Here is a 24864-nt window from a genome sequence, read left to right as displayed (position 1 = left end):
AAGTATAAACATTTTAGCACGGACAAAGTTCTTTGATGCTCATGACTGTAAAAAAAATAAATAAAAATCAGAATGAGTTGTAAGTTTCATGAATAGCAAATGAACCAGTCTTTTGAGTAGGTTCTGATGGCTGGGAAAGGTTCTTGAACCTTAGTGCAAGGCATCTGATTGTAGTTTTAAATTTTTATATTAAAATGCAAGTTCACATAACCATATTATTCTAGCATCTCTTTACTCATTTATTCATCTTGTTCAAACCTCATGTATTCATATTCTAGTACATCTGCTGGCACCCAAGGCAGGAGCCATTGAAACGCACGGAGTAAATGTAAGCAGTGCAGTTCAACTTGAATGTTCACCAGCTGTCTACTTAAACTACTAAGAGAGAAACTCCATATAAAATAAGCAGATTTACCCTTGAGTAGCTAGTGGATTTAATGACGGACAAAAGACAACGAAGTACAATTTTTTTTTAATAAAGATAAAATTACAAAAAAGGTAAAATCAGCTCAGGAAAGGCAAATTACTTTAACAGATCAGTTTAGACATTTAACATAATAACTCACATCCATTTTTAAATACTATTACATAAAGCATGGTGAAGAAAGGAATTTCTGCCTCGTAATTAGAAAACTCACAATACAACTTGCCAAAAACCAGAACAAAGCCGTTTGAAAATAAATACGGTCCATGCCAAATAGTACAAAATGAAATCAGCAGTCTCTCTCAATACGAAAACTTTTCTTCTTTTAGGTATTCTCCAATTCTAGTATTATGTTTTGCAACTGATGTGAGGCTATCTTTTGTTCAAGGATTGCTGAGCTGTTCTGATTTTGCTCTGCATAAAAGCAAAAACAAACTGTTAAGTTGTGCAATTTTTTTTAGATTAACTGTTTTAAAAAATGCCATTTTGAGTTACTACTGTTACAAGTCTAAAATCTTTAGTGTTATGAAGCAAAGTAAACAAATAAACAAATACCCTAAAAATATTTTAAAATCTAAATTATTAAATGCTCTCAAAAGATGATATTCATCATTAGAGTTTACCCTTTGGTGTCCGTCTTTTCACCACTGCTGTCCTTGGATTTATCCTCCTCCTTAACATCTAAAAATAAAAATTATATTATTTGAAACACAAAAAGATGCAAGAAAATTTTAAAGATTTAGAAAAAATGAATGACAAAGTTATACTTTTTATATATACCTGTAACTTTGGGTAAAAAAACAACTGGTTACACATTGGCATACAGTATTAAATGTATCCATCTAAGGGGCTGAGCTGAGCACAATGCCAAGCGATCCAAAATACTTCAGGGTAAGTCTCTCGACTGGCCATAACAACATTATGCAGTAATTAGGCCTGGATTTGCCCCTGAGCATCATGGGGTTGGTTGTCTTGTAGCCTTAAGATACAGTCTTTTCCTGGAAATGTCAGAAAGCTCTTGGAATACACTGTCCCCAGAAACCTATCCAGTTTTTGTTGCAGAAAACTAGCTGGCTCACTACGAAAGCAAACAGAAGCAAACTATTTGTCTAAAATAAAGCAAGACAACTTTTTTTTTATCCCTGTTTTCATTAAGCTACACAACCCCCCGGCTCTAAAACTTCAAGCTTGTGTGGAAGCAACAATAATTCTTGATTCAAAGTACTATTTCTGTATGAATAGCTGCACCCTTAAACTGATGAAATTTAAGAGATGCTTTAAATACGATGGCAAAAAAAATAATTTCAACATCGATTTAACCGTTAATTGAGAATGCATCTTTCTCCTAGCAGAGCTGACATTTGCAGTTCTAAAATATAGGATAAAATCACAATGATATCCTACCTGCTTTTTTGTCCTCTGTCTCTTTTTTGTCTTCTTCTATCCTGGCTTTCTTTGCTCCTTTTTTATGATCTGCAACATTTCGTCGTCCACCTTCCCCTTCATCTTCAGAATCTGAAAACTCTTCATCACAGGCTATGCGCTTATCAGATGCTCGAACTAGGATTCAAGAGTTATGAAGTTAATTAAACAAAAAGAACAGCATGAAGTCCGATTACGATAGAACAGACCTAAAAGAAGCACCAGTAAAAATATACTATAACCATTAAACAGTGTTGAAATAAGTTAGGGATAAAAGTACTATCTTTGCGTATACTCTGGGAGATTATGACTTCTGAAAGTAACTTTAGAGACATTGGGAGGATAATTTTAACACATCAAATGAATTTCAAATACTAGAAACTAAATCACAGTTGAAAAAGTATGGTTTCAACAATTTAGAAAACTGATAATGCATCAATAAAAGATTATAAAATTACTCCAACCACTTTCTTAAAAGGTTAAATGTAGCAGGAAGCTCAGAGCTATAGCTCAAGAACAACTTACTTTCTACATAAAGATAACATTAATAAAATAAAACGTAGTTCTTCAAGTACAGAAAACTTCTCACACGCAATAAATAAAGCAAATAGACAAATTTACTTTTGAAAACACATTATCTCACTTTCCTTATTGCATGAATAGCGGAAGTTAAGGCTAAATCCTTCAGTTATAATTCAACCACGACTTCTGGTCTGGAGTATCTATTTTAGATTTACAATAGCTTGTTTCTTAAAACCCTGAACGCTTTAATCACTTCTTTAGACTCCCTTAACAGGTTCACATCCTTAACAGGTTCACATGCGGACACAGATGCAGTTTAAACAAAACAAAACAAACAAACAAAAAAAACTGGCAGACCAACGGTGAATGTTTTTACTCCAGGGAAAAGAGTTCTCCATCTGCCAATCTTTCAGTATTGCACTACTGGGACTAAGGTTTTGATCAATTAATTCTGGTTCTGAACAATTAAATCTATGACTATTTGGACTTAACCTATTATGAGTAATGACATTTCTTACTAGAAATGCGTTTGTCTGGATCTTCTCCATCCTCATCTCCACTATCTTCATGAACAGCATCTTCAGGAATGGCCTGCATCTGTACACCAGGTGCATGAGGTAACATGCGCAGGTTTTCAAACAAGCGTTGCCTACAAGTGAGGGACAAGGAAAGTTATTAGTAAGCAGAAGTAGCATTTCCTTGGATGTTGTATTTAATTCTGAAAATCTGCACCAATGTTAACCTGCTCTGATTTAAATTAACTCTTTCAGAAGGCTTTCTGTCCCCAACAAATCACCAGCATCCAGTTCTCTTTTCATCATTTTCTTTGAACTATTTAAACATATGTTGCAATCAACTTCAATTTTCAGTCTCTACTAAATCAGTACATGTCCTTCTGACCTGGGAGAACCCCAGCAACAGTATTACTCTGTTTAATAGGCTAGATTATCAAGTTGGATAATAAACTAGCCTCTGAAGAAAGCTAGAGACTTAGACTTAAAGTATGAAGACTTGCAAACTGTGCAACAATGACATAAGGGTCAAAAGTGATTCATCTGGATAAGGTTACTTATTGGATATTCCAGAGAGAACAGAAAGTTGTTCTTTCCCATCTTAGCCACCTGATGCAATGGACCTCACACTCTGAAGAGCCACGTGCAGGAACAGAAAGGATTTCTCTTGGGACTTGAAACTACCATTCCAAAGAATTCAAGTAGAGAGAAAAGAATAGCAGATAAGTATCAGCATTTACAACAACTATCTCAGTATCCCTTTGCACAATTAGAAGAGAGAAATGGTAAGTGGGGCTTTATGGAATCCTTACTGTCTCTCCTGTTCAAATTGTATCACCTGGCAAAACAGTTTTGCCAATCCAGGTAAAACTGAAACGCTTTAAACCTAGATCTCTGGAAAAGCATATAACTAACTGAAAGACGATCCTCTAAAACGATGGGTCATTGGTCGTCTTGCAGGTATACTCACTAGGATGTGAGGTTCTCTCTTTATGAAAAAAATGCACAATCTGAGGCCTGGGATGTGTTAAAGAGCAAGCACATTTTTGCAGCTTACTAACACCATGAAACCTCAACAATACACAACATACAGCAAGCATCCTGGCAGACGAACAGCTAGAGCACTCTTACTGCAGAGAAATTTTATATAATCAAATCAATAAAATAGGGGTATGTCTCCCCTCCCCCAGTGTACATATCAAAACGGTTTTAATTTTTAATTTGTTATGTATGTATTTGTATTATGAACAACAGTCTATCCACCAACCATTTCAAAAATTAGCGTTTTAACTGCTTTGGTGAATTCTGCCATTTGACAAACTTATACAGTTGCTAGTTTTTCATCTTTATTCATCTATTTTTACTAACCAAAATATTACTGTGCCTTATTAACAGTGTGTTAAACTCAGGAGGTGCTCTTCCTCTTAAACTCAGAGCAGGGACAAACCATGGTAAACCGAGTACTTCAGGTTAACAAATTCTCTCTTATCAGCTGAGTACAGAATTGATTGTATGTTTGTATTATTACATCCCTTAAGTAAAATATTAGTTTACAATCAAACCTTCATTATGTGAGGAATAAACTAAGTATCAGAAGTGGTAAAGGCTAAAGACAACCCCCCCTCCATAGCTTGGTAGTGAGCATTTCTCAAACCTTGTAGACTTGTTGAACCACAGTCCCTCAATTGCTTGCACACATCACTATCTTTCCACGGTTTTGGATGTCTGAGCTCACATGTGACTTTTTTATTTTTACAGCTGACAGCTACAAAGAATGACAATCAGTTCATGTTTAGACAAGGGAGCTGAGAATTTGAAATCCCAATCATCAGTGCACACCAGTTTATTTCCTGACAGGATAAACTTTCTACAAAATTATAACAGTAAGCCAAGTAAAACAGTTATCTCTTTAGTTGCTGAAATGGAAGAAGTAAAAAAAAAAAAAAAAAAATCCATAGTGGATCTCAAGTTTTCATATTTATATTCATAGAATTTCATAAGCATACATGCTGTTATAGGCACAGACTTTTAATTTCAAGTCCCTCTTCTGATAAAAGGGAAAAATGCCATTTCTGATCAGGACTTTTTCAATGTGTAATAGAGAGAGGTGCATAGTTTTTAAACCTGTGTAAAAATTAAAACTTCAGGAGAAATGTGATTCATACAACCTACTTGGTAGATAACGTAATCACTACTTACTTGATCTTCTCCATATATTCTGGTGTATTCTGATTAGTCATATTTGATGGACTAATATGAAGCTTAAAGTCTGGTCCAAAGTACTCAAAGTAATCATTGTATGGCAACTCTATAAACCAAAACACAGAAGATCCATTTGTGACCCATTTTAAACACTTTAAATACAACAGTAGTTACGTCAGGATTGTAGTTAGGGAACTACTAAATTTGAAGCATTCAGGAGAGCAGTTATACTTCTAAGTACTGCTCACACTGCTTAGTGGTTTTCCTCTAAATTATTCAATACATGAGCTTAACTACCCACGTTAACTTTTCTACAGCAGTTCAGAAATGCCTGTCCTGTCCCTCTCCTGCCCCAACACCTTTTTGGTATTTTCACAGATAACCTGTCCCCTGACTGGAACATCTAAGTTCCCAAAATGAACTAGATGAAGATTTCATACTAGAAAATTAGTAGATTTTTATATTAAATATGACCTAATTTTCCCATGTAACAAGACAAAAACAGCAAAAAGCCAGAACATTTAAGAAGTAAGATACCAAAACCCATGTTTTAATGTACCCTCTGTCTTGCTTCTTCATTTATAACTATTCCAGGATAGGGGATCTTGTTAGAAAGGAGATGGGAAGATTTGTTATTACAATGTTTAGAAATTCACTGTTCATTCTCAGAACAGAATAAAGATGACTAAGATCCACAAAGTTTAGAGGAATGTTAAAAAAAAAAAAGGAACACCTATATATCTATCTGTTGCCAGGGACGTGTGAATTTTAAAAGTTCCAAGATAAGGAAATAGCATCTCTTCAAATCCTTTTGTTGATGTAGAATATACACTGAAATACAGGATGTAAAATGTACATCTTGAAATAGGTTATCCACATATTTTCTCACTGACAGCAGCATTACACTGAAGTCAGACGGAAACGATATGAATCCAGCAAGAGATACATGTATATCAAAAGGTTATCAGCAAAAACTACAGTCCAACATGAAAACTGCCAATGACTGATGCAACAAACCAGTCCAAATATTGATTTTATAGAAAAAGTTCCAAAACATGTCCAGAAGCATATCTGGCCAGAAATGAAGGGAGCACAGGAGCTTTGGGGATCTTCCTCAGATAAATTACTTCACTATTAATGTCTTTAGAAGAAGCCTACTTTTGTTCTTTTGGCTTTAAAACTTTTAGAACTTGACTAGCCAAAAATCAAGACAAATGAAGAGCTGAAGTCAATATACTTTCGTAGTTACTTTTAAGTCAAAGACAATGAAGATGCAGCTATGTTTTACTAGGTAAAATGGACACTTGCATACTAAATCATTTCTTATGAACACCATGTCTATGGTACCCAACTTACATAGGTCAGTCTGTCACAATCAAAACATGAGTATATATTCAATCACACAGATGACAAAGTGATGCAATCATTTAAAGCTTTTAAAGCATAAAAAAGCACCAAACCCTGAAGTTTATTTAGTGCACATGCTACTGAAGTTATTGGCTAAACCCTAACAATAACTTTCTACATAGTTTATTCTAAACTGATGTATTGCACTTAGTTATAGAAATATTTACTATCTGTTCACTTAGGCCTTCCCATGTTAGACCTTAAGACCTTCTTAATAAAACATTATTTGGGGGATTAATATTTACCATTAGGAATTTCACAATCTAAGGCAACAGCAGTTTCATATGTCCAGCATCGAGCAACGTTGCGAATAGTATATCCACCTCCTCCTAACATCAGCAACGGTAAGTTAAAAGTCTTTACAACTTCCACACATTTAGCATGGCCTGTCACAAAGAAAAAAGATTTGACAACATATGCAAAATACCTATTAAAGAAAAAATGTGATTTCTACGTAAAGTTATTTAATCAGACATATGCAGTCATACTTATTGAGAAGTGAATTGATTCAAGTAAAACAGAACTGTCTCCCTCTATAAGTAAGCACAACCTCACAAAAAGTCAAGATCTACATATAAAAATTGTAGAAAATACATTGAACATTACCCACCCCAGTCTTCAGAGACTTTGTATGATGGTCTCCTATTGCTGCAGTTTTGAAATGCTCTTTGAATGTTTTGCATTGACATCAGTTATGAAAACACACAGTGATAAATCTAGGGACAATTTCCCAGTTAAAAGCAAAGTTGGAAGAAGAAAAGCAAATCAGTACTTGGTCCTTTCTACTTCTAAATTTGAACCTGTATTAGAGGTTGCTAAGTCTTGCTTACAGAGTGAACTGGTGCCAAGACAGTACACAGTCCAGGTAGATACAGCATACTGAAAGGCATCTGTAGGAGGCAGCTGCTCTCTTGGTTTCCAAGATATGTAAGATGAAAAAAAATCTGAGCTGTATGGGCAACTGAAGTAGCTTTGCCACCTGGTGCAAATCAAGAAAAGAACCCTGAAACACTGCAGACCCAACAGATACTGTACTGCATTTGTTGCCTACAAAACTCTAATTGCCTCATTAACAAAAACAAAATCCAGAAAAATCAATGATTCAAACAGGGTGGATTCAAAGCTTAGCGACAGTTCAACACATATTTAACAGTTTATCACTTAAATAATTAATACTAATATTTACTTTGTTTGTTAAATTAATGCCTCATCCCAATTTTGAGAATCATCTCTTTGGATAGAAAAGTAAGTAATACTAAAAATCAATTAATTCTACAAAAGTTAATAAAAATAAATGTTACCATAAGGCTTGGTATAAAACAATATAAATGTAAAACACTATCAGTTTAACAATGCAATCAGTATTCTCATTTCAGTAACACCTATTTTATGCCTAACAATATTTTTTTATGTTTAGTAGTCCTATTAAGTGACCCACTAGTTTTGTTAGTTGCCTGTCACAGTAAGTATTGCAGTAGGACTACTGTTACCATCCCGTCATTTCAGGACATTGCTTCAAAGCTACAGAAAGCCTGCGCATAGAAGAGAATCAGCTGAGTGGCTAGAAAGAACATGGAAAACCACGGTTCTTAACTTTTTTAGATGGATAGAAAGAAAGAGTCAACTTCTGTGTTTCTTTTGGCCATCTCTGTATAGTAAAGAAAGAGGTGATTAATCACAGTAACGATTTCTGACTCCAGTCTTCATCATGCAAATTTGTTGAAAAATAGTATGAAGAACAGGTTCTTCTTAGGAAAGAAGTTACAAACACACATTTTTATGCTTACCTTTAACAGTAAGATTAAAGCATCCCAGCCTGTCACCAGACAATGAATCTGCTCCGCACTGTAATACCACAGCACTGGGCTGATACATCTCCATTACTTTGGATATAATCTGTAATCAGTATAAAACACAAAGATGTTAATTTATATTCCGAAAATAAATCCACAAAATGAAATAGATATCCTTAAGAGCTTAAAAAACTCACTGGTTTGAATATCTGTCCATACGACTCATCATCTATGCCATCCCTCATTGGAAAGTTGACAGCATAGTATTTGCCTTTTCCAGCACCAATGTCCTATAAGCAAAGATGAAAAATGCTTTATTACAAGTATAGAAACACATAACGTTATCATGAAAAAAGCCTATACAAGTACGTTGAACTATTTTATTCCATTATTCATGTCCACCGGGGGGGGGAAAAGAGGCAAAGTACCTTACTTGATTCCCATTCTCCCATACAACCATTTTGGGATGTAAGAATTGTACACCAAGTTTGCAGGAAGTACACTTGATTTTTAATTCAAATACTTAAGACAAAAAGTTGAAACAAATCAATTTAACCCAGTAAAAATAGTTCAGCAAAAACAAACAAGTAAACCAAGAAGACCAAGGTGAGATAGACGTGTTTGATGCTATACATCAGATTTAGGTTTGGCAGGGTGTTTGAAACTATCCTCTGCTCCAAAAATAGGATGAAGAACTTGCTGGAGCAAAAATGAGAGAGGAAAATCAGAGGCCAATTACAGGTTCCCTTCAAGAAATTGAGCCTTTTTAAACAAAAAGAAAACAAACAAACAAAATCCTTGAAGATTATTTTCAGTTCCATTAGTTGTAAATGCAGGAACTGCAGCAGTCTATCTTACTGGCTTTCCTGGACAACAAATGCATTAAAAGAAAAGTCTTTACAAATAGATAAAAAGTGAATCAACCCCGAATCTTTCCACTTCTGTTTTGACAATCAGCTTAATCCCTGAAGATCTTTGCTTGCCGCACATTCCCATTTCCTCCCTTTAATCATCACCAAACAAGACAGAAACTGATCCATTTTACACAGTGCAGTTCTCTGCCACTAATAGGAAATCCACAATGGGAAAGACAGCAAAATCCAACATATTTAGTTGGGCTGTAAACTATTATCAAAGAGCAACCGTGTAGAAAGAGGCCCCATGTCCTTGAAAAAACTGCAAGTCCCTAATAGGGTAGCCCAGCAGTACAAATACTAAACTTCTCAACAATAAGTAATGAAATGATCATGGACTTTTTCTTCCTGAACAAAGCCTCTTTAGCAGCAAATGCAGCAGTAATGAACCACTTCCAGTAACCACCATTGGTGGGTAGGTGGCCCAATGCAGCAGAGTAACAGCATTTCATGGTATGCAAGTGACACAGAAAACCCCCTGATAAACACATCTCTGACTGCTTTGGAGTGTAACAGTAATCCAGAATTACATCTAGGCCTTCAGATGTCAATGTTTCTGAGGTGACAGTAGTACCTTGCTTTCCAGATACAAAATAAATCATTAAGTCCACCTTAATCTAAAACAGAGGAAAGAAAAATGTTCACATGATTTCCCATTTAACAGAGTAACTGCTCTCCAGCCAGAGCTACACAATAAGTGTTTTTTGTAAGTGATATTAGTTATATTGGATAGAAACGTTAAAGAAACTATATAGCATATTGGTAGTTGTCCCTTTCATTAATGAATTAAATTGCACCACGGAATCCATGCCTCCATCTAGCACTACTGACCTATGACATAAAGGTACCACAAATGTCTTACCTACATCTAAGACGTGGAAAGTCAAATAACTTACTATAGACACTGGAAGTTCTGCACAACACCTTCACTAAAAAACAAATGAACCCAGCTGAACTAGAACGCATGAATGCAACCTCCATCAATGTATCTGATTTATAGGGATCTGCAACCACAGAATTATCAATTCATGCAAGCTTTGTTTCTGCATTGAATAAGCATAAACTGATCAACAAACCAGAATTACAGAAACAAGTCTAAATGGAGCCCACTGACAACAAAGATAAGATTTGGTTGTTAAAATTGATGTAAATAACCAGCTAAGACAGATCAAGCTGAACAGAAACAAGTAGTATAATACTGGTCTCCAGAAGGAACATTTACTCCTTCCAGAAAGTTAGTCTCCTTTAACTCAATTAGCTTTGCATGCTCTGGAGGAAAAAAAAAAAAAAAAAACAAAAAAAAAAAAAACTTTTTTTTCCTTCTCCTGTGAGAATGCAATCATTGCAATAAATCCTGCTGAAGTCTGTATGTAGACAATACTCATTTCAAAATACTAGCTAGCAGCACAGGACACAAAGTTACCACGCCTGAGGTACTTGTTTGTCACTGACACTGTGCTAAGAAAAATCCCAATTACATATGATATTCTTTTATTTCAAATGTCTATCTTTTAATTCTTTGTCCTGGGTGTGGCGAGGTGAAGAATCCATAAACTCCTCTGTCAACGGGAAGTGCTGTTTCTAAAAATCCAAGATATCTAAACCTTAAAAAAAATATCTTGCCAAATTCAGCAACAACAGCTTGTCATTATAAACATCCTGGTCTAATCTCCTTTTTGTTTGAAGCACCACTACCACCTTGTGGCCAGTCAAGTTAAATGACACGCATATGAACAACACTTGATCTGATTGCTACGTAAATCAATTTAGAAAGCAGTTTAATGAAATCTAACAACCGTAATAACATTCAGCTCCAACAACCTAACTGAAATGAACACAAAGCACCCCACTGACTTAAAGCTCAACTTTCTTTTACTGCCGTGTCCACTGGGTATCATAAGCACACTGTGGAGCACACATTCTGGGAATATTACTATAAACACACACCTGCATCACTTGAATCAATGCGAAGATAGTACAAAAACAATACATTCTCACAGTTCTGTTATAGATCCACTTTTTAGAAGTTTTTAATAACTTTCCTAAAAACTGCTAACTGTATGCACAAATTAATGTAAGAAAGTTGCTAGTACCTGTTTATTGACTTAACCTTGGAGTGCTGTAAAAAGTAAAGGTTGAACGCAAAAGTATGAAGCTAGGAATATATTAGTCCTAATACCTGAAATACTTTCTCAAATGGCAAACTGGAACAAATTCCTGTTCTAATGGGGTAGTTTAATGCGAGGAAAAGCTTACTAATAACCTTAAATGCTAGGTAAACTTGTTTTAACTCAGTTTATCAGAGGTTCTCTCCAGCAGATTAAATGATAATGCTTCATGGGTCATTGTTCCCTATATCAAGCTAGCCATAATGCTTAGTAAATAATCATCTGTGAAGCATGCTACACTTCTTCAGCAGTGAGCATTGTGAAAATTCAAAACATACTTTATAACGTAAGAAATATTTCAAAAAATCAACCAACAGTATTAATAGGCAAATAAACAGTGAATTCCACATTGCGAATGAAGCTTTGTAACTATTAAAACTCCAGCATTAAGGTATTCTAAGATTTGAAATAAGATTTTAAAACTCGTGGTCTCTAAACTGCTACTTTCCACTATATGAGAAGAACTGAAATGCAGAAACTGTAGTTACAAATATAGCACACTCTCTGTCCAGGCAATTTAATTTAATCAACCCCTTGACTTTTAGATAATATAGAAGCAAGTAATTTACTTCCAATAACTCCTCCCTACCCTCCCCCCCAGTTCTTCAACAAACCTATCACTCCAGACTAATGTATTTTTTGAAAATATACTGGTATATATTATTATTGAACATCATTACTGTAACCTAGTACTAAAACAGTATCTACACGGAAGTGAGCAAGAGGGAATTTATCACCTAATGAAATTTCAGGTTCAACCTTACCCTAAGGTCCCCTGTGCCCGGAAAATATTCACCATACTTATGGAATGATACTGTCATGACACGATCTGTGGTATAAAATGCTTCTTCAACACCATCACCATGATGGATATCAATATCAATATACAACACTCTTTGGTGATACCTAGAAAGAAAATCATGTATGAGAATCACCATTATCCATTATGTTCGTAATTACTGATACCTAAATAAGGAAAAACATAACCAAAAGAAAAAACAATCCAAAGAATACTCATATCCCAGATTATTGATTTTGATGATTTTGGTTGATGTTACCATAACCACTCAGAATTATCAGTGCAGTTTAGATAACGGTGAATATAAGTTTATCTTAATCAAAACCAAGTAATTAAGTATGTAATGCATAGAATGTTCATCTGAGTTGTCCTACTCAGTATTAGTTACACCTTGTACTTGTTCACACCACTTTCTGTTGTTCAGATATGTTAAACATCACATTAAAGGGGCAAATTCATCCGCTTTCTCAATGATTACAAACACATTCTGCACTAAAACACCTTATGTTAGATGTTTCTCCAGAATTTTCCAAGAAGCATAGTACTATGAACAGGCATAATCCATGTCCAATGAGCCCACAAAAAAAAAATATTTTAATACCTATTTTCCATCAACTTGCCTTCTTCATCTCTGCAACCTGTAAAAATAGTTATGTTCTCTTCACTAGTTCCATAAATGACTTAGATGCAGGACTCAAAGGTATACTATGTAAGTTTGTTGACAATACTAAATTGGGAAGGGCCATTGTCTCCTTTCAGAATAGAGGCCTCGCAGAGAGCTCTTAACAAATTAGAAGGCTGGACAATCACCAACAATATGAAGTTTGTTAAGAGCAAGCACCAGATTCTGCACCAGGGACATAGGAACCCCAGCTATATGTTCAGACCAGTGGACAATAAGTCAGACAGCATTCCCACAGAAGGGTATCTGGGATTCTGGTCAACATCAAGTTGAATATGAGTCAACAGTGTGCCCTTCCTTGCAGCCAAAATGGTGAACTATACCCTGGGGTGCATCAAGCAGAGCACTGCTAGCCAGTTAAGGGAAGGGATTGTCCTGCTCTGCTCTGGTGTGGCCTCAACTCAAGTACTACATGCAGTTTTGGGTATTACAGTATAAGTAGGACATGACTACAAAAGACTGTCCAAGGGAGGGCTACAAAGATGGTAAGGGGTCTTGAACAGAAGATTATGAGGAAAGGAAGAGTATGAGGAAAAACTGAGGCCCCTTAGTTTGTTCATCCCAGAGAAGAGGAGACTGAGGGGAAGCCTCATGGCAGCCCGCAGCTTCCTCACAAAGGGAGCAGAAGGGCAGGCACTGAGCCCTGCTCTCTGGGGACAGCAACAGGACCCCAGGGAACAGAGTAAGATCAGGCTGGGTGTTAGGGAAAGGTTCTTCACCAAGAGGCTCTCCTGGGCAGTGGTTACAGCCCTGGGCCTGATGGAGTTCAAGAAGTGTTTGGACAAGACTCTCAGACACATGGTCTGATTTTTGGGTGGTCCTGTGTGAAGCCAGGAGTTGGACTCGGTGATCCTTGTGGGTCCATTCCAACTTGGGATAGTCTATGTTCTTGTTTCCAAGTGTACTGTACTTACTACGAGCATTAAATTATGTTACTGCTTAACATTTCCTTATATACGGCAAGTTTCAGATCATTTTATTTGAGAGGGATAAAGAAACCAGTTGTTTGAAGCTCCAGAGCTTTGGGAACAACAGTAAACATCCCTTAAATACAATGCTGTTCAGTAAAGAACAAAATGTGTCTTCTGATGCTGACACTTTTCATCACACTTTGCATAATGCTATAGACTGAGAAGCCATAATTTCAGGCATTCTAAGATTTCTCTCTTAATATGATGTCATAAAAGATTTCAAAAAATGTTTCCCATGGCCATATAACCCACTTCTATTTGAAAGTTTCCTTCCTTCACATACGTGTTAAGGTAAAAAAAAGAGTTGAACACAGAATATTATACTGGTTTTGTTAGACTGTAGGGATGTATCGTGGATATATGCAGATTAAAAGGAATGTTTTAGTAAGTTAATATTTATTTTGTGTGCCTTTAGCAATTTCTTCTATATTTGGAATCACTTCCAGGTCACAGATATTTCCCCCCAGCCCCTCACCAGAAGACTCAGATGCTCCATTCCCAAGCAGTCAGATGCCCAGAGTGTATTTTGTTAAAATAAATAAATAAAATTTATGTTATCAGAAGGGATATAGTCCCATTAAACAGTACAATAATATTAATGATACGAAATTTTAGTGATGCACTACTGCTTGAAGGTAATTTTACAATAGCTTTTTCATTACTCCTCTCATCATTTTTTATTTTGCAGCCACAGCAGCACAGCTGTTATTTTGTTAATAGCCACATTAACTCATGTACCAATCCAAAGAAGCTCAGCATATGATCTTCCTTGAATATTTTTGTTTGGTTTAGTAAAAATGGCTTGTAACATAAGAAACAAACAGACACTGAAAAATCAAATCGGTATACAATTACAAGCACTACACATGACATTTAAGTGCATAATGACTACCCTAAAGGGTCAGGTCAGTAATTATCTAGCCCACTGTCCCCATGAGTAGCAACAGGAGGTAAATTTTACAGAGACCAAGCAACCATATCCATTTTCTGAAATCTGCTACCCTAGTACTTTCTTGCCATCTACAATTACAGCATATGGTGTTTTAGAGGGTGCACTGTTTCGTTGTTCTTTCATTTACAAAACTCTTGTCCACGATTATGTCTTCTTTTTCTTTTTAATCTGTTTTCTGTCTCATTCCTGTACTAGCAAGATCTAGAAGTTCACTACCTTCTGTGTAAAAAAGTACTTCTAAGTATGTGTTTCAAAACTATCTCCAAATAGCTATCTTTTCAGCTTGCCTATATTTTAGTTTAGGCTTCTCACTGGAGCCAAAATGGACAGAGCTTGGAGTTTTCTCAATTGACATTATAAAAGTTCACCATAGGCTATGAAAACTCAATGAAATAGTGACATTACAACCCACATCTTCAAACATTTAAATACTAAAATTTGACACTATAATTTTATCTTTATTCCTCATCATAAACTTACTTCAGTAACTCAAGGATGGCAAGCACGATATCGTTAACATAACAGAAACCAGATGCCTCTGACTTCTTGGCATGGTGAAGACCTCCAGCCCAGTTAACAGCCATGTCTGTCTGTTGTCTGTTCAATTTTACCGCCCCAGCTGTAAGAAGACACACCAAATTGAAAGGAAATGCAGTCAGAAACATCTGAAAGCCTTTAAATCTTTTACAGGATTTTTTTAAAAATATGATTAAATCTCAGTTAATCATAGATCTAATTATTTACCAATACTGAGATACACATTGTCAAATATCAGACAGAACAACTAAGTATTGATCTCCATGCTTCTATATAAAACAAACTCATATTTGCTTCATGTTCTAATATACTATCAAAGTTTTAAGTTACTGACAAACGTAGTAAAGCTACAAAACATCTGACAAACAACCTATACTTACCAACAGAGCCTCCAGTTGATAGCTGACAAAACTCAAACAAGCCATCAAACACAGGACAATCTTCTCCAACGTTAACTGTGTAAGAAATGCATTACTTTTCAAAAACATCATTCCGACAGTATTGCTATAAGCATGGATGATGCATACAGATGCATAATGTATTTCGCATTTCAATGACCGTTTCTTTTTTTGCCAGGTTAAATTTTAATAATTGAAACCCACATATAGCTTGCCCACACTTCTAATAATCAAACTCAATTGGCAAGGTCTTTTATCATCTAAGGTGACTCCAGTTTTGTTTTAAATTTATTTTGTTTTCATGGGAAGCTTTGTCTCTTCATTAAGAAGAAATTAGACTGTTTTTATGTTTTGGAAGACTTGCTGATTAACATCATATTAAGAAATGTACAGCTGCTTGGAAAAATAATATGCCGAGAAAGAGGCACTGAAAAAGGTAAGGATATTTCATTTTTAAATTGATTTAATAGTGTCAAACTGCATTTCTAATAGTACTTTGAGCTTATTTCTAAAAATCCAAGCAATTAATTCATGGAAAAAGTGAGAATTGAATAACATCCAATTTTTACCACTTCTAACAGGAATGAGTCAACTTATTTCTTTACCTTTTCACATTTATTTTTATTTCTCTGTTACTCTATAAGCCATTCTTCTTTAGCAAGATTTTACATTAGAATGTATTTAAGACATTTTTGCAAACAGCTAACGACTAAAGTTTAACTTGGTGCACTAAGCCTACAGGAAGTATTATTCCGCATCCAGCATACACTCTGAACAGGTGCATGTGTAAATTCTTTCATAAGCTTAAAGAACATTTTTGTGAGTATAGCTGCTTTTAAATATAAAATCCCCCAACCTAGTGTAGCTGAAGAAAGGCATGTTACTCTTACAACGTTTCTCTAACCCACCTACATCGTTAGGCTACTGTTTCTACCTTTGTACTGGTGAATATTTAGCACATACACAAACGCACATTTAACCTAATATGGACACTTACATCTCTGCATCTGCTTGCTGTACTCAGACATATTGTCAGGCCTTATTGATCGGAGAAATTTGATGTATTCGTCACTATGGTACTTGGTCATTTCCTCAGCAGTAGCTTTGTGGGGTCGCTGATAACAGAACAAGTTAGTAAAATAACTGTTTTTGCAGCAGTACCCTGATTAACAATCAACTAAAACAGACAACCCAGAAGAAATGAGTCTACTCTGACGGGAGAAACAGTTAAACTGCTAGCAGTACTGTTTTGCATAATGCAAGGATTACTGTAGAGTCTGCTAAATTCTTTGTTTGGTTACTCTAACCCCACCCCCCAATCATAAAAAGTTTCTACTGTGGCTGTATCTCACTTCTTCTGGAGATGGACAGCAATCTGCAGTCAACACCAGTTATAAAACAGTGCTTCATTAGTAAGTAAGACAGCTCTATATACACTAATTATTTTCTATTTCCACTCCCACTTCTCTCCATTTATTTGTGCGAGAATACTTAAAGCCTTTATAAAAAAATGAAAACGTTTCAGTATAATGCTTTGCTTATACTCACGTAAATTTCCATTTTTCTGTATAAGCCATAATTTAGCAGCAAGTTGTGGGTCATTCGGATCCTATGAGGCTTCATTGGATGCCCTTGTCCATAGTAATAGTTTCCAATATCACCTGTCAATATTACACAAATGAATTTGTATTACAAAAAAAACTTTTCATTGCTACCTAAAAGAATAGCCCCCAGAAGATAAATGATGATTCCAGAAAGAGATGATAAAGGGAACACTATTTCAAACAGTCCATGAGGAAAATGAACAGCCCATAAAAGGCTATATGTAGGAAGCAGATGGCCAAAAGAAGGCCAAAACTAAGACCTTTATTTAAAGCAGACAGCAGTGGGAGAGTGAAGACACATCCCAGAGGATTCAAAATCAAGAGTGAATAGAAGAAATGTGTAGGATCTGGAGAATGAAGTGGGAGACAAAACTGGAATGAAGAAGAGAGCAAAAACTACTGATGACAGTGACTTTATACCCCAACAAGAGGCTGTGGTAAAACCTACTATTTTGCAATAACTGATTTTAAGAAGATACCATCCTCAGCCTGCCCTGAACTGCTAATCGTAACAGTTAAATTCCAGCAGTTAGCTTCAAATCCACTCCTGTAATCACATGTGTAAGCATTCCCGAACCACCTGCTGCTAGGGATCCAGACTGGTTTTGCAGACTTGTAATCCAAATCAACTGAACTCTGTCAAATTGGAGAGTGACTAGACACATGACCATCATAATAAATTTAATACATTTCCAAGAAAAGAAGAATGGCTACTTTCACTGGCTAGTAAGTTCTTCCCTAGCTTGAGTATAGTAAGAACACACCTGCCTCTCCTTTAAATACTAACATTCCCAAGACACAAACCATTTTAAATGGAACCAGTGCTCCACACGTTTCTAGAAACATGGACAAGCCTGAAAGGTATGCTCAGTTATCAAGGGCTTTCACCTTGCCAATTCCATACCAGCTGTTTGCAATAGATCTTCTATTTTGAGGAAATTTCCTGGTAAGATTAGAGGTTTTACCTTCTTGATTGAAAAAAAAAAAAAAAGTCAGTTACCAAGACCTGGAGTCTTGCTAATACAGCAACCCTGCGCTTTCATCACATGCAGGTCAAGAGCAGAAGGCATTACTAAAACAGAGGATACTCCAACCCCCGCATAGCAAAAACATCACCTACCATTTTATAAAATTCCATATAACAGCATATAACATTTCGGGTTCAGGAAATAACTTCCACAACTCTTTGAAACTAATGACTGTAAGATGGAAACTGACCATTTACCAGCCCTACCTTTTTTTTTTTTTTTTTTAAATGAAGTTACTGTTAAGTTCCAGGTTCACAAAACTTTAACCTAGTAAAAGCTTAAAAGTTTGAAAAATTTAAGGCAAGTAATTCCATAATAAGGGCTTTAAATAATATGAAAAAATTCTTGAAGAAAACTGAAGAAACTTCATTCCAAAACACATTTGTGACAAAGAATGTATGTTGCACCATTTATTTTTTTTTTAAACAGGTCATTTCAGTTTCAATTACACACTATGTATAGCCATTATCACTGACATTTTACTCAAAATGTTAATGGATAATTAGAAATTATTTCCTATCTTCTAGAAAAGGTGAGACTTTCCCTTACAAAAAAGAAGATACTCTTACCCATTTTCCAAGTATATTTGGGACACAGCCTTTGATAAGAGTGTCAATTATACATTCAAAATTAATCATCTTCTACACATCATACACTGCAGAAAACATTCTTAAAAATAACTACAAAACAATCTGTCATCAATAGATTAAGCATAACTGTTTTCTAATGAACTTTTGAAAGTATTGGTAATTTGGCAAATTTAATGGGAGCTTATTTGATAAAAGAGATTTGTTGGTGAGTAGCTGGCAGAAGTATATCAATCTTCTCACATTAGAAGTTAGCTATAATGATTAACAATAGATATTAATATAATACACTTCACCAACCAGCATCTTTTCAACCATTTGCATCTTTTCAGGTCTTAGCATTACCAGCAAAAGAGGGTTTGGGCATTAGCCTCTTGAAAAAAAAAAAAAACAAAAAAAAAAACGTATGGACAAAAAGCCCATTGAGTTTCAAGGTACAGTTATGATGTGGATGTTCTCAGCAGTGGGCAGGGATAAGGAATAGGTCTCCTTTTGATTTGTGGCCTGTATCACCACCATCTTGGAGACACCACCCTGCGGAAAGCAAAGATCTGCTTAGAAGTTTCTCCTTCAATCCATGAAGGAGAAGGTGCCCCTCCTGGAACTTCTTCATCCACTGATCCTGAAACCTGAGCATCTCCAGTTCACAAGTTTAACATCAACCACAGCGTTACTAGAATGCTTTGGGAAGAAAAGCAAGGGGTACCAAGATCCACTGTGTGGGGGGCAGGGTGATACCTCCCCACTGATGGAACTAGAAAGCTCTGCACTTAGTACCAGACTAATTCTGGTGAGAGTATGCATATACATGAGAGAAGTGAATACAGCAGAGCCAAGTTTGAAAGACTATTGCGGATAGAATGAGATACTTGATGCCAAAGTTAACAATACAAGAGTAAAAATACAGAAGTGTTATAAGCATACTCATAACACACATCACTCACCAGTGAGGATGTACATGGTAAGTGCAAAAAACAGACAACGAGTGAAACAGGAAGCAGAAGGGAAAAAATGCAAAGTAGCACATGTAGAAAGTTGACAAATCTATTAATCCTCCACACCAAGGTTTCAAAGACTCTAATTTACTGTTGTATACCAGTAAAAACATCAGCTATTGAGAAGTAACAATATTTTCAGAAACATTCAGTCTTCTGGAAGGAGACAAATCAGGTACCAATACAATGCTAGCACCAGCTTATTGTTCACCAAATGATTCAAACTGTGATACCAACAGATGACCAGAAGACCTACCTGAAAATTAACTTGTTATGCAAGCTGTCACATCTTGGGTTCAAATATGCTAACAATACACTAATAACTCATCAATTCAGAGAAGCTACACCACTAAATTCTGAGTAGAGCTAGCAAATGAAAACAAATCCACATGATTTTTTTTATTGAATGTAAGTGTTGGATGCTCACATCTCTACCAGAGTTCAGCAAGGTCTGTAGATGTTCAGTATTCTATAGCAGAAAAATAGAAGATGCTACAAGCCCTAAAGGAACTCTGCTCATTTTAAATGCAGTTATCATGAAATCACTAGATATTTCAGAACTGGTTTAAGGAGAGAAACCCAACCACTACTACAATGGAAATCACACACACAAAAAGTTTTAACAGAGGTAGTTATATTTGGATTGACTTCTACAGTATGAAGGGGTGAAATCTTAACGATGAATCTAGAAAGTAATCATAGGTGTCTGATGATCAATCCAACAAAAAGCTATTTAAATAGACCTAAAACTACTACATTAGCATATGAGGACTCGAGGGTTTTTTTGTTCCCCCCCCCCCCCCCCCCCTTTTTTTTTAAAAATTAAGCAGGTAAAGTTCTGACTTTTGAGCCCTGAGCAAAAGTTGAATACCACTGCAGTTTTGAAAACCACTGTGCAAATCAACAGCAAATTTTGGTGAAATACTCTTCAGTTAGGGTTTACATCTGCAGATAAACAACTTTAACACAAAGTACTAATGTACTTAAATACTGGCTGAATATACTAGCCTACTGTGCTATTAATACAAGTTTAGTCTCATCTTTATGGGTGGAACCAGCCACATTCTGATGCAGATCTCTGAAATTTTTCACGAAGGTTGAGTCTTTTGAACACCCACATTGAACTATGCACAACAAGTAATCTAAACAATACTTGTAGTGCACTGGCACTGAACAAACCCACTTATTAACTGAAACTGAGCTAGCTGCTGCAATTCCACAGAACTATGCTTTACTGTACAGGACACAGAGTTGGAAAGACCAACCCAGGTCCTGCCTGTTGCTGTGGGCAATGGTACACCACCTACCTGTTTCAAAACAGGCCACCGAACCATCTGAGCCACATGCTTCAAGACCACGGCAATGACTCGAAGACACAGTAAAGAAAGGACTACAATATCATTCCGTATCTAGGACGGTTCTTGGTGATGAGAGCAACAGAATTCACTAAGGTATGATCACAAATATTAAAGTGCCTAGAAACATTTGCTCAAAATATTTTAGACAACTAGAACATCTTAGTTTGCACATTTCCCCATGATATACTGCATCAAATTTAATACAATTCCTGACAAGCATGATCACGAACAACATAAACTCTGCAAACAGGACATAGCTGGCACTCTGTTACGAACAAGCTATAGAAAATGTAATCAAACTCCTTCTTCCACAAGCTTATTGGCTTTAGGTACAGACTGCAGGCTGTTAAAACTGTTAATTAACAAAAAATGTTAACAGCAACACACTCATTGAGACTTGCTAAATGACAGGCTAATTTGAAAAAGCAACTCTAGATGACACAATTAGTTACCACAAAAAGCACGAAGAAATTTATTGCATCTTAAAAAAAATATGCACATATGCTTCTAGTACTCTTCAACACTTTTTGTTGTGCGTTTTTAAAGAAAAAGAATGGAAGTCATGGAAGGACAATTATGATTTGAAAATGGTCGTTTACTTATGTGAGGATATACTTAAGAGATATTCTGCTACCTCAGTTGTGTGCTTGCAGTATCTGTACTTTTTGGGTTTGGGTTATTTAAGGCTTTGAACACTCCCCCCACTTTGATTCAAGGCTTTGCTGGTTCAACATGCTACAAAATACTAAGAATTACCAGATGAAACACAAATTAGCATTGGAAATATTTACCGCAGGTATTAATTCTAAAAGCTCTGCTAACTGAACTTCCAAAAGAAGTTTAGAACAACTGCTGGCTTTGGAAATAATAATAATAAAAAAATAAGAGGACACCAACAATGTTGCAACGCTGTTCATTTGTTATAGAGAAAGTCATTTTATAATGACTTTTACAACAGATACTCCTCCCTTCTCTGTATTATTTTTAATTGCACATATTGTAGTTACTTATTTAAGCAATTTATTAGCTACAACTGCTTGTAAGTCACCATTATACCGTCACCTCAAAAATTCTCTTCCCCACTTTCTCCTACCTCCTTCCTAGCTGTTTTAGGGATCCTGACACTAGTACCAAGAATCAAAATCCAGGAATCACAGCAAAACTAAAGATATCTGTGCCTAGGAAAGTATAAGCACCTGACATTAAAAAAAAAAAAAAAAAGGCATAAAAACCCAACATGCAAACATTTGCAGACAGAAAGGTTCTCATCTATTGCTACAGTCTGCCTTTCTACAAGGCAAGAACTGACTCCTCTTGCCTGGTAGTAAGATCCCAGCCTCACCAAAATTATCCCTAACAGGGGCCTCCTTTCCCCTTTAGGCTGAACAAAGAACCAGAGCCAGCAACAAAGAGAAGGGGGCGGCAACCACCACTCTGCCTCCTTTAGTGTGGTGAAAGACCAAGACAGGCCCCACAAGATCTGCCATTTCTAAAGAATGGCGGATTTGCTGCTGCTGCAGGCACCTTTGATAGCTTAGTGGGTTTAGTTCATTCCTCCTCGTTTCCAAAATGGTGAAACTAATAAAACGTGGAGGCAAAACAGCCGCAGCCTCTGTTCCCTCAGCACGAGGGCACCAGCCTCATCCACCAACTTAAAGAAATTGTTACACCTGGAAGCAATTCTTAAAATTATATCTGTAAGTAAAGTGACCACCGAATTTACCTTCTGGGCACGAAAAAAAAAAGAAGGAAAAAGAAACGCAAAGTCACCAGAACAAAACGAAAAGTTCTCCCTGCCGTGGCCAGCACCACCACCAAGTTGCTGCACACATCTGAAGCCCAGTACAAGCTTTAGCCACTTCTCCCCTGCGACTGACAGTGCAACCCCCCAGTCGCTGCGGCCCCCCCGAAGGAAGCGAGCACCTGGGGCCCGCAGCTACCAGCCCGCAGCCGCAGCGCTGCGCTCCGCCGGCAAGGAGCCCCTCGCTCCCCCCTCCAGCCCCCAGCTCTCCGTACGAGCCCAGGGAAGGCCTGGGCCGCAGGAGCCGCCAGGTGCCGACCCTACGCATGGCGTGGGCTTTTTTTTTTTTTTTTTGCGGGGGAGGAGCCAGACGCGGCAGCGACTCCACCGCCCTCACATTTAGCGGATGAAGGGGAGTGTCCCAACTTTTCTCCCCCCCCCCCCCTTTTTTTTCCCCTTCTCATTTTGGGAGGGGGGGGCGGCGGGGTGTAACAATAAACACCGCGCTCACCGCTGTGAGCCCGGCGGCCTCCCGGCTCCCACCCTCCCTTCCCTTCCCCGCAGCGAACCCCGGGGCTCCGCCGGCTGCAGGTGGACGGGACCCCGGCTACGCGGGGCAGGGGGAGCCCGTAATGGCGGGGGACGGCGCCCGGCGCGGCGGTTAGCGGCGGCTAACGGCGCTGCCCCGCTTCCTTCCCGCAGGCCCCCTCGCTCACCGTCGTAGTAGTAGCAGACTTTCTTCTTGCCGCCGCCCTGACTGTACGCCATAGGGCCGCCGCGCCGGGGCCCAGCCGGGGCAGGGGGAGGGAGCGGGAGGCCGAGGCGAGAGCCGAGCCGGCACCGAGGGAGGGAGGGAGGGAGGAGGAGGGAGGGGGCGGGAGAGCGGGAACTCGCGACGCCGGGCTGCGGGCGGCGCGGGCGGACCCCACCATGGGCAGCGCGGGGGGGTGGGGGAGCGGATCCTGACCAATCCGCCACTGCCGGGGGAAGAGGTGGAGAAGAGAAGGCGGAGAGGGGGGGTGGAAGATTGAGTGAGGGCGCTCGCCCGCTAGTCGCTGTCTTTATTGGTGTTCTTGACGTGAGATTAAGGGAGAAGGCAGCGCAGGGCTCTCGCCAGCAGTCTCTGGGAGAAAGGGCTTTCCCCGTTCCCCCCTACGCAATGGTACGGCCCGCCGGCGGGAGGGAGCGGTCTGCGAGGCTTGTCCCCGCCTCTCACCGAAGTCGCCTTGGCGCATGCGCGGGGCGGCCCTGGGCAGCCCCTGTGCCGCATGGCGGCCGCGGCAGGAGGGGAGTCCTTGCTGCCCCCGCCTGCACACCGGCGGCCCCGTCCTCTCCTCAGCGCCGGGGCCAGGCGCGGCGCCTCCCCTTCGGAGGGAGGGGAAAGGCCCCGCCTGTCGGCCCACCCTGCTGGGGACGGGAAGAGCCCCGGCGCGGCCCTGAGGGGAGCGGGGGGCGCCGCCGGTGCCTGTAACGCCCTGGGGCAGTCACCCGGAGGCGTGCGGGTGGTGGGGAGTGTGCTCCAGCAGCAGGGTTGCGCACAGGTTCTAGTGTTAGCTACCAAAAGTGGCGAGGGGGTACTAAACCACGGCCATTTTACTCACCCTCCTTCACCCGACCGCCAGCTAGGCCCCTAGGAACTGGGGCAGCGGGTAGCTGCGGAGGGGTGGCGGGCAGATGGCTCGGTTAAGCCCCCCCACCGACAGTGCGAGCATTGAATTGAGGCTGTTAGAGCCCCCATCTTCCAGAAACACTTCAAAGCATATTTTACAGCGTGCATAGTAATTACTTCTTCCAAAATTAAAACATGCTACACAAGATCAAAGTGGCTGTGGTTTTATATGTAGGGCT

At 38.3% G+C, this 24864-nt stretch overlaps 1 protein-coding gene across 1 annotated transcript; it reads right to left on the bottom strand.

Moving 5' to 3' along the window:
- Positions 1 to 454: 454 nt before the first annotated feature.
- On the bottom strand, positions 455 to 23939 carry HDAC2 (histone deacetylase 2). Its single transcript, XM_035321883.1, has 14 exons — positions 23733 to 23939; positions 17252 to 17364; positions 16701 to 16818; positions 15686 to 15760; positions 15249 to 15387; positions 12129 to 12270; positions 8480 to 8572; positions 8277 to 8385; positions 6735 to 6875; positions 5080 to 5188; positions 2887 to 3017; positions 1829 to 1984; positions 1048 to 1105; positions 455 to 838 (listed from the first exon to the last, which is right to left on the bottom strand). Exons 1-14 carry the CDS (start codon positions 23782 to 23784, stop codon positions 808 to 810), a joined length of 1467 nt encoding a protein of 488 aa, XP_035177774.1. The 5' UTR covers positions 23785 to 23939; the 3' UTR covers positions 455 to 807.
- Positions 23940 to 24864: the final 925 nt, after the last annotated feature.

Source organism: Oxyura jamaicensis, chromosome 3, assembly GCF_011077185.1.
Source record: "Oxyura jamaicensis isolate SHBP4307 breed ruddy duck chromosome 3, BPBGC_Ojam_1.0, whole genome shotgun sequence".
Lineage (NCBI taxonomy): Eukaryota > Metazoa > Chordata > Aves > Anseriformes > Anatidae > Oxyura > Oxyura jamaicensis.
Note: the sequence above shows the minus strand (reverse complement) of the source record. Positions and strands in the feature narration are given on the sequence as shown.